General features: G+C 47.2%; 1 protein-coding gene across 6 annotated transcripts in view; it reads left to right on the plus strand.

Annotated features, from left to right (window-relative positions):
• LOC119169143 (nitric oxide synthase-interacting protein) overlaps positions 1–12,700 on the plus strand; it is a 264,086-nt gene that overhangs the window by 80,440 nt on the left and 170,946 nt on the right. For 4 of the 6 annotated variants that reach the window (XM_075882999.1, XM_075883002.1, XM_037420244.2 and 1 more), the window contains one exon: positions 4,070–4,178. The exons of the other annotated variants lie outside the window; for them this stretch is intronic. In XM_075882999.1, coding sequence (XP_075739114.1) covers positions 4,070–4,178 — 109 coding nt within the window. The remainder of the gene's footprint in view (positions 1–4,069; positions 4,179–12,700) is intronic. 6 annotated transcript variants of the gene reach the window in all.

Raw genomic sequence — 12,700 nt, forward strand, 5'->3', positions numbered from 1 at the left:
TGCTTTCCTTTCCTCAGCCTCTCACGCCAACATCCTTCAGAACCTGCTTCTTTCGCGGCAGCAACGCTGGTTTTCCACGTCCTCGCAGCTTGGAGCCCCACAGCACAGTGCCAGCTCATCCTCCGTGATTTTTCATCATAGCTCAGGTCGCGTACCACAAACTTTTTTCCAACCAATCTCGAACGTGAACGAGGCACGTCTGCGCACCATCGGGGTCTTGTGCACATGCGCCGTATTCCAGTGCCTGGCACGCACCTTGGGCCCCTTATTCATGACAACGTAGGACGCAGTGAATGCTGTCACAATCTATGACGCCATTGCGTTTGGTGGGGGAATCTCAAAGCGATGCCCCCACGCGCACTTTTTATTTAGGTTATTTTCTCCTCTAACAAGCGTCTATTTGCCGTAAGAGTCGTGTTTTCGGGACTGGGAAATTGTACTTCACTAATACGGGAATTATGGTTTTTCACTTTAGTGTCGTTTAATGTGGCCGCCCGTCTAACACACCTGTGAAGGTTGGTGAAGGTTTCCTGTATTTTTCTCAGACGCATAGAAAACAATGGTGCAGATTCAGACTTGGCAAGTTCCTGTTTCTGTAAATTTTGTTTACTCTTATGCCAGAATGTGCTGGCGCGTTCAGTGCAATGACGTGGTCAAGAGCCAACATCACAGCCTGCTGCATTTTCGAGCAGCTGAATTTGCTCTGCTGAAATGAACTGTGGACATCTCTAGATGGACACATCGAAAATAACTCCCTGGAAGTTGTCGTGTTGTTCTCTCCTCCAGAAGTCTCGAGAAATCTCCTCATTGTGTGGTGTCCTCTAACAGAAATGCATGATTGTCTTGCTCGCTGTCATAGTACGCTGCTGTAACGATGTAATATATTAAAAATCACGTATAGCATAGCGGTCTGTTGCATATTGAATGTGCTGTCATGCCGAGTAGGTGTTCTTCCTCTTGCCCATCAAGCGGCTTGGTGACAATACGTAGCGTGCAGGAGCCTAGGGGCCTGGGCTGTAGTTTGCTGTCGTATGCTATCGCCAGTTGGTGCAACACAGACAAAGGCATGCATTAAATATGGAAAAAAATATAAAGCAAGCAAGAATGGAATGATAAAAAAATAAAAAATAGGATTGAAATAAAAAAAAACAGAAATAGAATTAGAAGAAGAAATCAATAGAAATAAACAGGAAAGAAGGGTAAAGTCGAAAAAGGCTTCCTGGATTCGGACTTTCTTCTTGTTTAGCACCACCTCATTTTATTTTTTATTTTTAAGTACTTTTTTGTCTACCTTTTTTTCTGTCGCTGTGTCAGTTAGTGGCACTTTTTAGTGTCTTCACTAGTATTATCATGTGTCAGTGTTCGCCGGCCCTTTCTCTTTGAGGGTTCCAATTTGGTCTCAAACTCCCCTCATCAGCGAGCGGGCCACACTCACACAATTTAGTCCTGCAAGTGCCAGGGACAGACAAAAAGATAGGAGCCGAGAGAGGGGGTAGTTCATACAGATAGTGCATCCATTTTTTTTTCTAAGCTTGCATTGTGAACGCTGGTGCATGCGCTTTCTCAGCAGGCATCAGCTCACGACTCGTGTACCCTTTAATGCGGTACCTCCGGAAGCAGAAACACCAGTGCACCTCCGCTGATTTTTGGGACTGGCGCACAGGTCTACATATGTTGTCAAGAGTGCTAACGGCAAGCTTTTTATATAGCCCTGCTGCAGTAGTATAGTGGCTAAGAAACAGAACATATATCAAATGAAAGAACAGAACATATATCAGAACATATATATCAAAGGAAAAAACATATATATCAAATGATATATATGTTCAGAACATATATATCAGAACAGATATATCAGATGAAAGCTTTTTATATACACCATACTGTTCGGCGGTCCTCAGAGCTCCGAAACTTCAGCGCATTTTTGTCGTATGTAGTAAGGTGGCGCAGTGAGCTTGCATTGGGTTAAGTGACTTAAGTCGCATTTATTTTTTTTCATAATTTTTCGTTGGTGTGGCTTATACAACGGTGTGACTTATATGCAGTCAAAATCAGGTTTGACGCCGCGGCTTCGGCAGCCTGGATATCCCGTGCGCCCTGTTTGCTGTGCACAGAAACCGCATTTTACAAGATAATGAGAAGAGTGGTAAATTAACTCTCTATAAATAACACAGCTAGTGTAGCTCAGCACAAAAAATTAAAGAAAGATGAAACTCGCTTTTATAATTATAATTATAATTATAAATTTCATAATTTGTAAATTATGAAATGCGAGATCGGGCTTCAGAGCTGCTTTCTTTGCCATCACTTCCTTCCCCATAGCACTCGCGGCTGCTGCTTGTCGCATGTGTAGTGCATCGTTACAGCATCGTAGCGCAGCCTCGCCATGGTGGTCTAGCAGCTAAGGTACTTGGCCACTGACTCGCAGGTCACGGGATCAAATTCCGGATGCGGCAGCTGCATTTTCGATGGAGGCGAAAATTCTGTAGGCCTGTGCACTCAGATTTGGGTGCACGTTAAAAAACCAAGGCGGTCAAAATTTCCAGAGCCCTCCACCACAACGTCTTTAAAAATCATATGGTGGTTTTGGGACCTTAGATCTCACATATCAATTAAATCAGCATTGTAGCATAGTGGCATAGGCTCAGCAGCCTCGCTAATCCGACAATGCACCATCATGCCACATGGAAAGCAAAGTCGGCAAAGTTTCGACGCAAGTTCAAGTTGTGCACAGTTTAATTTGCCGAAAAAGATGGAAACCGTGCTGGAGGGAGGGAATTCAATGTCCGTGATAAAATGATCCGGGACTGGCACAAAGCCCACGGCGTCCTCTGGACAATTAAATCGACAAAGAAGGCACGCTGGCAGGGCCTCGAGCGTAGCCTGCGAACGTGGATGTTGCAACAGCGAGCCGTAGGAAGAGGCTTGTCAACAGTGCAGCTGCGCCTGAAGGAGAAGGCTCTGGCAGCGGAGACTAATGCTATACAGTTCAATTGTGGTCCGTCGTGGTGTTTCTGCTTTATGTGGCAGAATCAGCTTGTCATGAGAGACCGCACTACAGTGTGTCAGAAGCTTCCTGACCACTTCCAGACGCAGCTGGAGCACATTAGCTCATTCGTGCGGGGGGAAATAGCGAAACACAACGCCAGCGGGAGCCACATTGTCAATGTGGATGAAGTGTTGTTGACCCTTGACATCCCGCTTAGGAGAAGTGTCACTGAGAAAGGCCAAAAAACTGTCAAGGTGAGGACAACAGGCCATGAGAAATCACTCTTCGCCATTGTGCTCAACTGCTGCGCAGACAGCACCAAGCTGCCTTCCATGCTTATTTTAAGGCGAGAAACCTTGCCGAAAGATGTTTTCCCTTCTGCAGTGGTAGTTCAGGCCAACACTAAGGATTGGATGGATAAAGAAATGATGGGTGTGGCTTGACCTCTGTTTTTCACGTCGACCTGACGGATTCATCCATGTGAAGCCAGAAATGCTGGTGATGGACAGGATGCGAGCACATTTCACCGACTTTGTAAAAAAAGAAAAGATTGGTTCGAATAATCGTATGCCTGTGATGATACCTGGCGGTATGATCATGATTCTTCAGCCACTCCTTATTTATGCCGATCGCAGCTTTAAGGCCGTCCTGGGACGTTTGTGGAAATCATGGATGTCGAAGGGTAAACACAGCAAAAATGCGAAATCTCGTTTGGGAGTTGCCTTTTGTTGTAATCAGGGGCTGTCCCTGGAACGGGCTGTATTTGAGTGCAGTCTTTCATCTTGTCTCAAGCACATGTCATGAGACAGCATCAGAAATGTTACCCCATACCATTCTTTTGGGACTCATTTGTGCATGTGGCATGGAAATTTCACTCCTGATGCATATCTGTCAGCTCCCGTGAAAAGAGATTTTATTTCACTTGAACGAAGCATTCATTCATTGACAGTGCTGCTTTTGTCCTGCATTGATGTAAGTCTTGTATGCTCATATTTTGCTTGCACGGATATGTATTGGGGGTGGCACTTACGAAGCGTGAAAGCCCGTGTTCGAAGAGGTGTTTCAAAATATCTTTTTCAGAAAGAACTGCAAGAGCTGGCCCTTGCAGAAGAACGTTCCATGGCGGAATCCTTTGTTTGCAAGGAACGCGCCATTGTGAGCTGCTCAGCATCGACATCCTCCTCACTGGGTATGTATACCAGCTTATCTAGTGCTATTTTGCCAGTCTTTTCTTTAGGTGTTTGCTCTTCAAGACCTAGAGCACGTAAGCCCAAATGAATATTGGGTTTAGGAGACGCTACTCTGTCAAACAAGTGGTACAAATGGCAAAAGATGCCCACAGCCACGATGCCTAGCGTTTCTTCTGCAAAATGATTGTACAGTAAAGAATTATTTTTGTGATAACATCCAAAACAGACTTGAAATGGCTGTGTGCATTGAATGGCAAGTTCTTGCTAGCCCTGTTTTTTGCTGTATCTGTAGTTTGAGCTGTGTAACTAGCAGAGCTTTTTTCAAAGGCTTCATGAATGCAAAACATGTTAAGCATGCTGCCGCACTTCTCAGATTTGACTCATGTGACTGAGGTATTTGCCTTGCTTTAATTGTTCAAAAATTGAAGAAATAAGTCAGAGAATTTGCAGCGCTGACAAAATGAACAGTGGAAAAAAAAATACACGGTTATGGAAAGTTGGCATCTTAATGCAGACCTGTCTGTGTGAAATCATAGTACCAGTGATGGGAAACTTGCGCCAATTGCACCAATAAGAAACTAGTGTGCCCTACTGCTCCAAAAGGGTCTCTTTTTTTCGAATTTGTGCCATTTCTGCGTCACAAGCTAGTTTTGGAACGGAAAGTAATGTTGACAGCTCGCATCGGGAGCAGATATTACGTGATGGTAACCACATTACACACTTGGCTGCTGCAAAAGCACAGAATCGGATGATCAATTATATCGGCTTTTGCGCGATTGCGGTGCAGCTTTTTCTGGTAAATATTGGCAAAAAACGAAGGCGAAGTGGCGACTACCGCTCACCAGTATGACTTGATCGTCGACAAAAAGCCTACGTGTGTGGCGTAGCACTGCTTTAAGCCTACTGCATGCATTTAATAGATGTCGGCTACATGAGAGGGCTGAGGCGCCGATCGCTGCCGCCCCAATCGTTGCGCGGGATCGTGTTCAGTGTGCACCGCTTTTCAAAAATGAAACAGCGCACTGCTGCAGAGTTGAGCATTGTGGATCTTTGCAGTACTTTCGAAATGCTCTTCGATCTTGCCATCGCGTGCCATCAAACATTGATGCGAGATTGCCAATTATTTCTGAATAGGCAAAAGGGAGAAGTGACTTCAGTGTGGGCACCTCAGGCAATATTTGCTGTGGCACTGTATTTATTCCTTCCTTAGCGGTGATGGTGTGCGTAAAGAAATGCAAATAAGTTCTTGGTCATAGGCGTGTGCGCAGGGGGGGGACACAGGGGGGCGCAAAGTCAGCCTTATGCATTGACATGGTTGGGAAGGGGTGCTGCGATGAACCTTTGCCCCCCTCCCTGCCGTCTCTGAAGGGTAACCTCGCGCATGCTTATGAACTTGGTGATTAATGCATACTGCGTTTAATGAATAGTTAGCCGCGGTCCCAGCTGATTCTCAGCATCTATGTGCATATTAACGAGGTTGTACTACGTATAATGAGCTTTGATGTATGTGCACATGTGCTGCTATAAACCTCATGCTATGGCTAGCTTGTTGGTGCAATATTGTTCACTATCTTATGTCACTGCTTTTGTACATAATCCTACTTTCGTTTCTCTTTCGCGCTTATTTTGTGAACTTCCTGCTTCTGTGTTAATGATTATGTAAACTGAGGGAACAGTAAACTAAATTAAAGCTAAATTTTTTTCCACTGTGTCATGGAAAGCCCTTGCATGCTCCAAACACAGCAATAGCTGCTCCAAAAGCAGATTTTGCTCCAATGGCTGCTCCAGAATTCTGAAAGGCATTTCCACCACTTTGTTACACAAAAACAGTGTTGAGTAGTGACCAAAGTTATGCTTAATGTGCAGTATTTTCTTGCTTTCATGCACACATGTAATATCCAAAACATCACTGCAAATTAACATTCGGTGGTGCTGCTACCACGAAGAGTTTAGTTGACTCAGTCATCATTGCTGTATTACAGACTACATTAACGAGGCAGTTGGCAGTCATTAGGCTGATCGAGTGTGTGTGTGTGTGCTGTTGAAGAAGGCTCGCATGAATATCTTTTATATGAACAATGTTAAAGGGACACAAAAGAGCAAAGCAATTTTTTACGTGTTAGTAAAGTGCAGTTTTGCAATCTAGAAAACTCCACTCTTACCACATGTTGACTGGTAAGCGAAAAAATGCTGTCACATATAAGAGGTGGCCAGGTACCGTATTTTCACGCATATAACCTGCATTAAAAACCCAAAAATTTCAGTGGCAAAGTGGAGATGTGGATAATACGTGGGGTTTTTTCTACAGTGCTGCTTCACAGCAATGCGTGTTGTGCTGTGAAGCCCCTAACAGTGTAGCGAAGGCTACGGAGGCGGTTTCGCGCAAATTCGTGTTGCTCCACAAATAGCACGGCAGCTTGCGGCCGATTTTGGTTTCGCTTGCTTGCATCATTCAAGCGTTTAGAAAAACATTTGGGGAGAGACAATTCGATTGTTCAGTGTAAAATCTCACTGTCACACCACAAGTATATTTTATGGACGTTCGCGAGAGAGATAGAGATATTATCAGTAAACTTATGTACTACTTTTTGACGCGGTAGCAGGCATGCATTTCGGTTCTGTTGTTTCTAGGGTGCTTTTACAGTGTACTATAAGGGATAGTGCTAAGTCGTGGAAGCCTAAGTCGACCTGTTCTGTCACCATGAGCAGCGTACGGTGGCAGTCCTTAACGGCACAGCAAAAGCTTAAGATCATCACCGTCGCCGAGGAATTCGGAAATCGCGAAGCGGGAAAACGGCACGATGTGGATGAGTCCTGCATGCGACTGTGAAGAAAGAAGAAAGAGAGCCTACAAGCCGCGCACCACGACCGTAGGTCATTTCGTGGCCCCAAGATCGGTGCCTACCCTGAGCTGGAGGCGGAGCTAGTAAAGTTCATCGAAGATGTGAGAAGCAGGGGTGACGCCCTATCGACCGAGATGGCCCAAGTGGAAGCATGGCGACTTTCGAGGGAGCTAGGCCTACCTCACGAGTTCCGTACGAGCCGGGGATGGCTGCACCGCTTTATGAAGCGGCAAGGGCTCTCAATCAGACGGCGGACTACAATATGTCAACGCTTGCCGGCTTCTTATGAGGAGAAGTTGCTCAAGTACCAGAGATATGTAATTAGCCTGCAAAAGCAGCACAATTACATTTTCTCGCAAATCGGCAATGCGGATGAAACTCCTGTTTATTTTGAAATGCCGTCGGGCACAACGATTGAGAAGACGGGCAGCAGTTTGGGGAGCATGCTGACCAGCGGGAACACGAAACTGCACATCACAGTCTTGCTTTGTGCCCTCGCCGATGGCACGCAACTGCGACCGTACGTCATCTTGAAAAGGAAAACTCTACCAAAAATTCAGTTGCCTGCCGGTGTGGTGGTGCGTGCACACGAGAACGTGTGGATGAACAGTGACTTGTTCGTAGACTGGATCAAGACGGTATGGGAGAAGAGGCCCGGTGCGATGCTCGCAAAGAGGTCCATGCTCGTTCTTGACTCATTCCGCGGCCACACAACTGAGGAAGTGAAGGACCGCCTTTCACGCAACGGCACCGACTTAGTGGTTATACCTGGTGGAATGATGTCAATGTTGCTGCTTTTAGATGTGTCGCTTAACAAGCCCTTCAAAGTGCATGTCAAGCGCTATTACGCCGAGTGGATGGCCGAAGGCTGCTATGACTTGACGCGGACATAACGAGTCCGAAGGCCTGATATTGTCCTATTCTGCAAGTGGATTGTCAAGGTATGGAAGGCCATTCCAGGTGAGATGGCGCGAAAACGTTTCTAGAAATGCTGCATCTCAAACAACAGGGATGGAACCGAAGATGACCTTGTGCATAATAGTGAGGACTGCGGCTCAAGTGATAGCTCTAGCGAGAGCAGCGACAGTGAGTGAATTGTGAATGGCCTTGCAGACAGCGTATTCTGCTTGCTAAATAAAGCTTTTTCTGTCTAGATATGTGCTATGTTGCTTGAGCAGTAGCTTTTGTATAGCCTTTTCTGTATATGAAATGTGCGGGCAAACGCGAGGATTTTTTTTTCTTTCTCGGTGAGCTGAAAGTGGGGGTGCAGATTATATGCAGCGGCGGGTTATACGCGCAAAAATACGGTAAGTACTATAAAAAGAGAGAAAGATGTCAAGCAAGGCATCAAGACCAGAAGATGAGAAAAACGAAGTTGAATATATTAAATGCCTGGTGACGTTGGCAGAAGGGCCCTGGGTGTTCGATCGGGAGCGTTTGAGCTGGGCACCAGCATCGCCGGATTGTGCCCGGGTGCTCCAGCTTTTGTTCTATGGCATCCCACTGTAGACTCCGGGTATTGAGGACGAGAGAAGGAAATCGGATGGGTGTCTCAACAGCCCGCAGCAACCAGGGAGCGTCATTGACTTGTGTCCCGAATGTACCGTCCTACTACACCACACCGTATGCCTCGTCTGAGCCTCTTCCTAGGAAATGCTGGCCAGTGCAGGCAACTGACCTTCGAACCTCCCAGCCACAATGACTACGCAGCTCGTGTTCCACGCCCAAGAAGGACCGGGTCACCAACTTGGACGTGAACACTAGTGACACTATTTCTTGTTGTAGATCTTGCGGATATCTGTTCGGCAGGGAGGATGGACTTGACGAAGGTTTTAGAGTGGGTAGTAAAGCTTGGGTTGAGGAAGCAATAACCCTTTATGATCTTGAGGAAAAGACATAAAGAGATGAGCGAGGAGGATTGGAACACGAGAAGGTGCTTTTGTAACAGCAGACTTTGAAAGAGATAGTGAGAGGGGCAGAGCTAATAGAGGTGCTATAGTAGCGATTGACCCATGTCTATCCCATGAAGCTGAAAGCTCCTTTTTAGGACTCAAGGGATGACCTGAATGTATAATCGCACGAATCCGAGTAGATGCATGTCAAAGTTGGGGGGGCAGTCTGAGGTTGGCAAAAGCTATATACAGTAGACTCGCGATAATTCAAACTCTGATAATTAAAACTTTCGGTTAATTCAAACAAAATTCAATTTTTTGGTTGGCCCTCTATACTTTCAATGCATATAAGAGCCTCTTAATTTAAACTCATTTTTTGGTTAATTCATACTTTTTGTAGTTCCATAACGGAACATGTTGCTACGGGGAGAATAACTTTACTGGACGAACACACAGCATAAACTCAGTGGCAGACAAGATGGCACTCAGCTTGCTTGCAGAGTTTGTCCACCTCGTTTTCCTCTCTGTTCTCTTCGTCGTTCTTGTCCGCCCGTTACGTTATTTCCCTGCTGCTAATCAGGAGGAACCTAAGTTATATGGCATGAGTCGCGTAACATGTACTATGTCAGTCTGAGGGTGAATGATAGCGGGGTCTGTAGAGGTGATTTCATAAGTGAAATCAGGTACTTGGCGTAAGATGCGGTAGGTACCTGAATAGCGTGAGAGTAACTTCTCCGAAGGTTCAACACGGCACGAGGGGGACCAAAGCAGAACGAGATTGTCAGGTATGAAGTGGATGTCACGATGGCGGGCGTCATATACGTTCTTCTGATTGTCCTGGGAGTCCAGTAGTCATCGTCCAGCTATTTGACGCACTGCTTGGGCCTTCGTAATTGCATCCCGAGTGTACTAAGACGTGTCATTTAGTTCGTTTGGCAGAAGTGTGTCAAAAGATAGGGCAAAGTCACGGCTGAGTAACAGAAAAAAAAAAGGAGAGAACCCAGCAATGTCATGCGTAGAGGAATTGTAGGTGAATGTAACAAACGGTAATGTAGTGTCCTAGTCGCGGCAACCGGTGGAGACATACATGGAGAGCATGCCAGTAAGAGTGCAATGGAGGCGCTTTGTTAGATCATTTGTTTTTGGATGGTAAGCAGTCGAAAGTTCGTGTTTTGTGGCGTAGGAGCGAAGGAGGTCATCAATCACTTTGGAAAGGAAGTAGCTACTTCGACCGGTAAGTAGTTGCCGAGGGGTGCCTGGTGTAGGATCACGTCCACCAAATGGAAATCAGCCACATTACTTGCACAGCTGGCTGGAAAGGCCCGTGTGATCGCGTATCGGGTAGCATAATCGGTTGTACTGCAATCCACCGATTACCCGCAGCTGACATGGGAAAAGGGCCAAGCAGGTCTACGCCAACACGGTAGAATGGGTCTCATGGGACGTCCAGTGGCTGAAGGCGTCCAGCAAGAGGGGTATTTGGTTTTTCATGTCGTTGAAAGGGTAGCACGTTGTACCTTGTGGTGTACACGTATCCCGAAGGAGTACGGCCACCAGCGTGGGTCCGGTCTTAGCGAGCCGCAGGGCATGCGTTAACCGCCGCCGTGGCGAGAACACGATACTGCTCAACGTCGTAACACTTTATTGTGGCAACACCAAACGCAGTACAGCCCGTTGCAAAAAGGCGTGGCGGGAAAGCAAGTAGGCTTATCCACGCCACGTGCACAAAGTACTACACAGGGTGCCACGAGCACGTCTCCGCGATAAAGGTGATCCACGGAGACACCGGGACGAAGGCCCGGTTGCTCGAGCGAGGGCGAAGGCGCTCGCGTTGGCTTCGAAGGGAGACGAGTCGGCGTAGCTAGGCCACGCACTAGGACACCGTACCGCCCTCCGGCCGAGCTTACGCAGCGGGGCAACAAAGGTGAGCGTTCGCCTCGGGCGCGAGGCGCCGTCAGCGAAGTGCGACGAGCCCCCGAGCGACGGGAGTCGACGGACGGAAAAGAATGCGTGGCTCACCATTTGCTGTCTCGGAGAGTATCTGACCGCTCCCAACGCAGCGCGCGAAAACCTCTCGGGAGTCCCCGCGCGTGGCGCCACAGTCAACATCCGCTTCCGGGTGAGGGAGTTAAACGTCACTCCGCCCTTCCCAGCGCGGCAGACAGCAAAGGAGGGCAGACATGTCGGGACATGAGAACGGCAGAAAAGGCGGGAAAGCCCGCGCAAAGGCAGCGGGCCAGCCTCAATTCCCACAACCTTAACGGCAGACATTGTGGGACAAGCCAGGCCAAAAGAAGCGCCGGCGAACTCTGTTGTAGGTCCGCCATGCCAAGGTGATCGGCTATCAATGCATCATGAAGCTGGGCGAGAACAGTCTGATGCAATTGAAGTTGAATGGCGAGTAGTCTTTCGGGACCATAAGGACACATATTTCAATAGTACAATACACCATCGTGTAACTCAAACATTCGAAGGGAAGGGTCGAGCGTCACCGACGTTAGCCTTCGGATAATACTGTTGAGAAAGGTATCCCACCGCTGCTTGATTCCAATGTCGTGAAAAGCAGATAGAGAACACCGGCAGGAAGGGTGGTCGTAGAGGAGTCGCCGTTTGGAGGGTCGACAGGGTATCAAAACAAGCAGTTGGCATCTTGATGCAAGCGGCCGGTTTTGTACAGGACTGAGTAGTCAAATTCTTGAAGACGCAGCGCCCGACGACCAAGACTGCCTAAAAGGTCTTTCAGAGATGAAAGCCAGCACAAGGCGTGGTGATCAGTGGTGATCAGTGATTTCTGTGAATGGCCTACCGTACAAATAGGGACAAAATTTCCCGACTTCCCAAACACGTGCCACACATTCGCGGTCACTAATTGAATATTTTCTCTCAGCAGGTAAAGAAGGCAGCTGGAATAGGCAAACAACACAGTCGCGTCCTTGTTGTTTCTGGGCCAAGACTGCACGTATACCATTGCTACTTACGTCGCTACAAACTTCTGTTGGAGCTGAGATGTCAAAGAGAAGGAGGATAGGAGGAGAAGTAAGCAGCCACGCTAGATTTCGGAACACGTCTGCTTTCTCAGGGCTCCAGATGATGCCAGCGTCTTTTTTGAGGAGTTGAGTGAAAGCGCGTGTGACGTCAGCAAAGTTTTTAACAAAGCAGCAGAAGTAGGAACAGAGGCCAAAGAAACTGTGAACGTCTTTGGCACAGGTGAGTACAGAGAAATATTTTACTGCTCGTATTTTATTTTGATCAGGGAGAACTTCTACAGAATCAACGAGATGCCCGAACACAGAATTTTCACGACGGCTGAAGTGGCACTTTGCTGAATTTAGTTGCAGTCCCGCCACACGAAAGACGTATAAGATTTTCGATGGCCTTTCAAGGTGTGTTGGAAAAGATGGAGCAAAAACAATTCTGTCGTCCAGGTACAGGCACATGGACCACTTGAAGCCATGCAGGAGGGCATTCATCATATGCTCGAACATGGTGGGCGCATTGCATAAACTGAATGGCATCACTTTGAACTGGTAAAGGCCGTTGGGAGTGATGAACGCCGTCATCTCGCGGTCCATGTCTTCAACGGCAATTTGCCAGTACCCAGAGTGAAGTTCAATGGAGGGAATATTTTGCGCCGTGAAGGCAATCCAGGGTATCGTCTAAGCGTGGCAAAAGGTAGATGTCTTGTGATCTTGTTTAAATGCTGATAATCGACGCAAAATTGCAGAACATTATTGGGGATGGGGAAATTACGAACTGGGTAAGAGACTTTCTTATAAACCGGTCACA

This window comes from Rhipicephalus microplus, chromosome 2 (assembly GCF_043290135.1).
Source record: "Rhipicephalus microplus isolate Deutch F79 chromosome 2, USDA_Rmic, whole genome shotgun sequence".
Classification (NCBI taxonomy): Eukaryota; Metazoa; Arthropoda; class Arachnida; order Ixodida; family Ixodidae; genus Rhipicephalus; species Rhipicephalus microplus.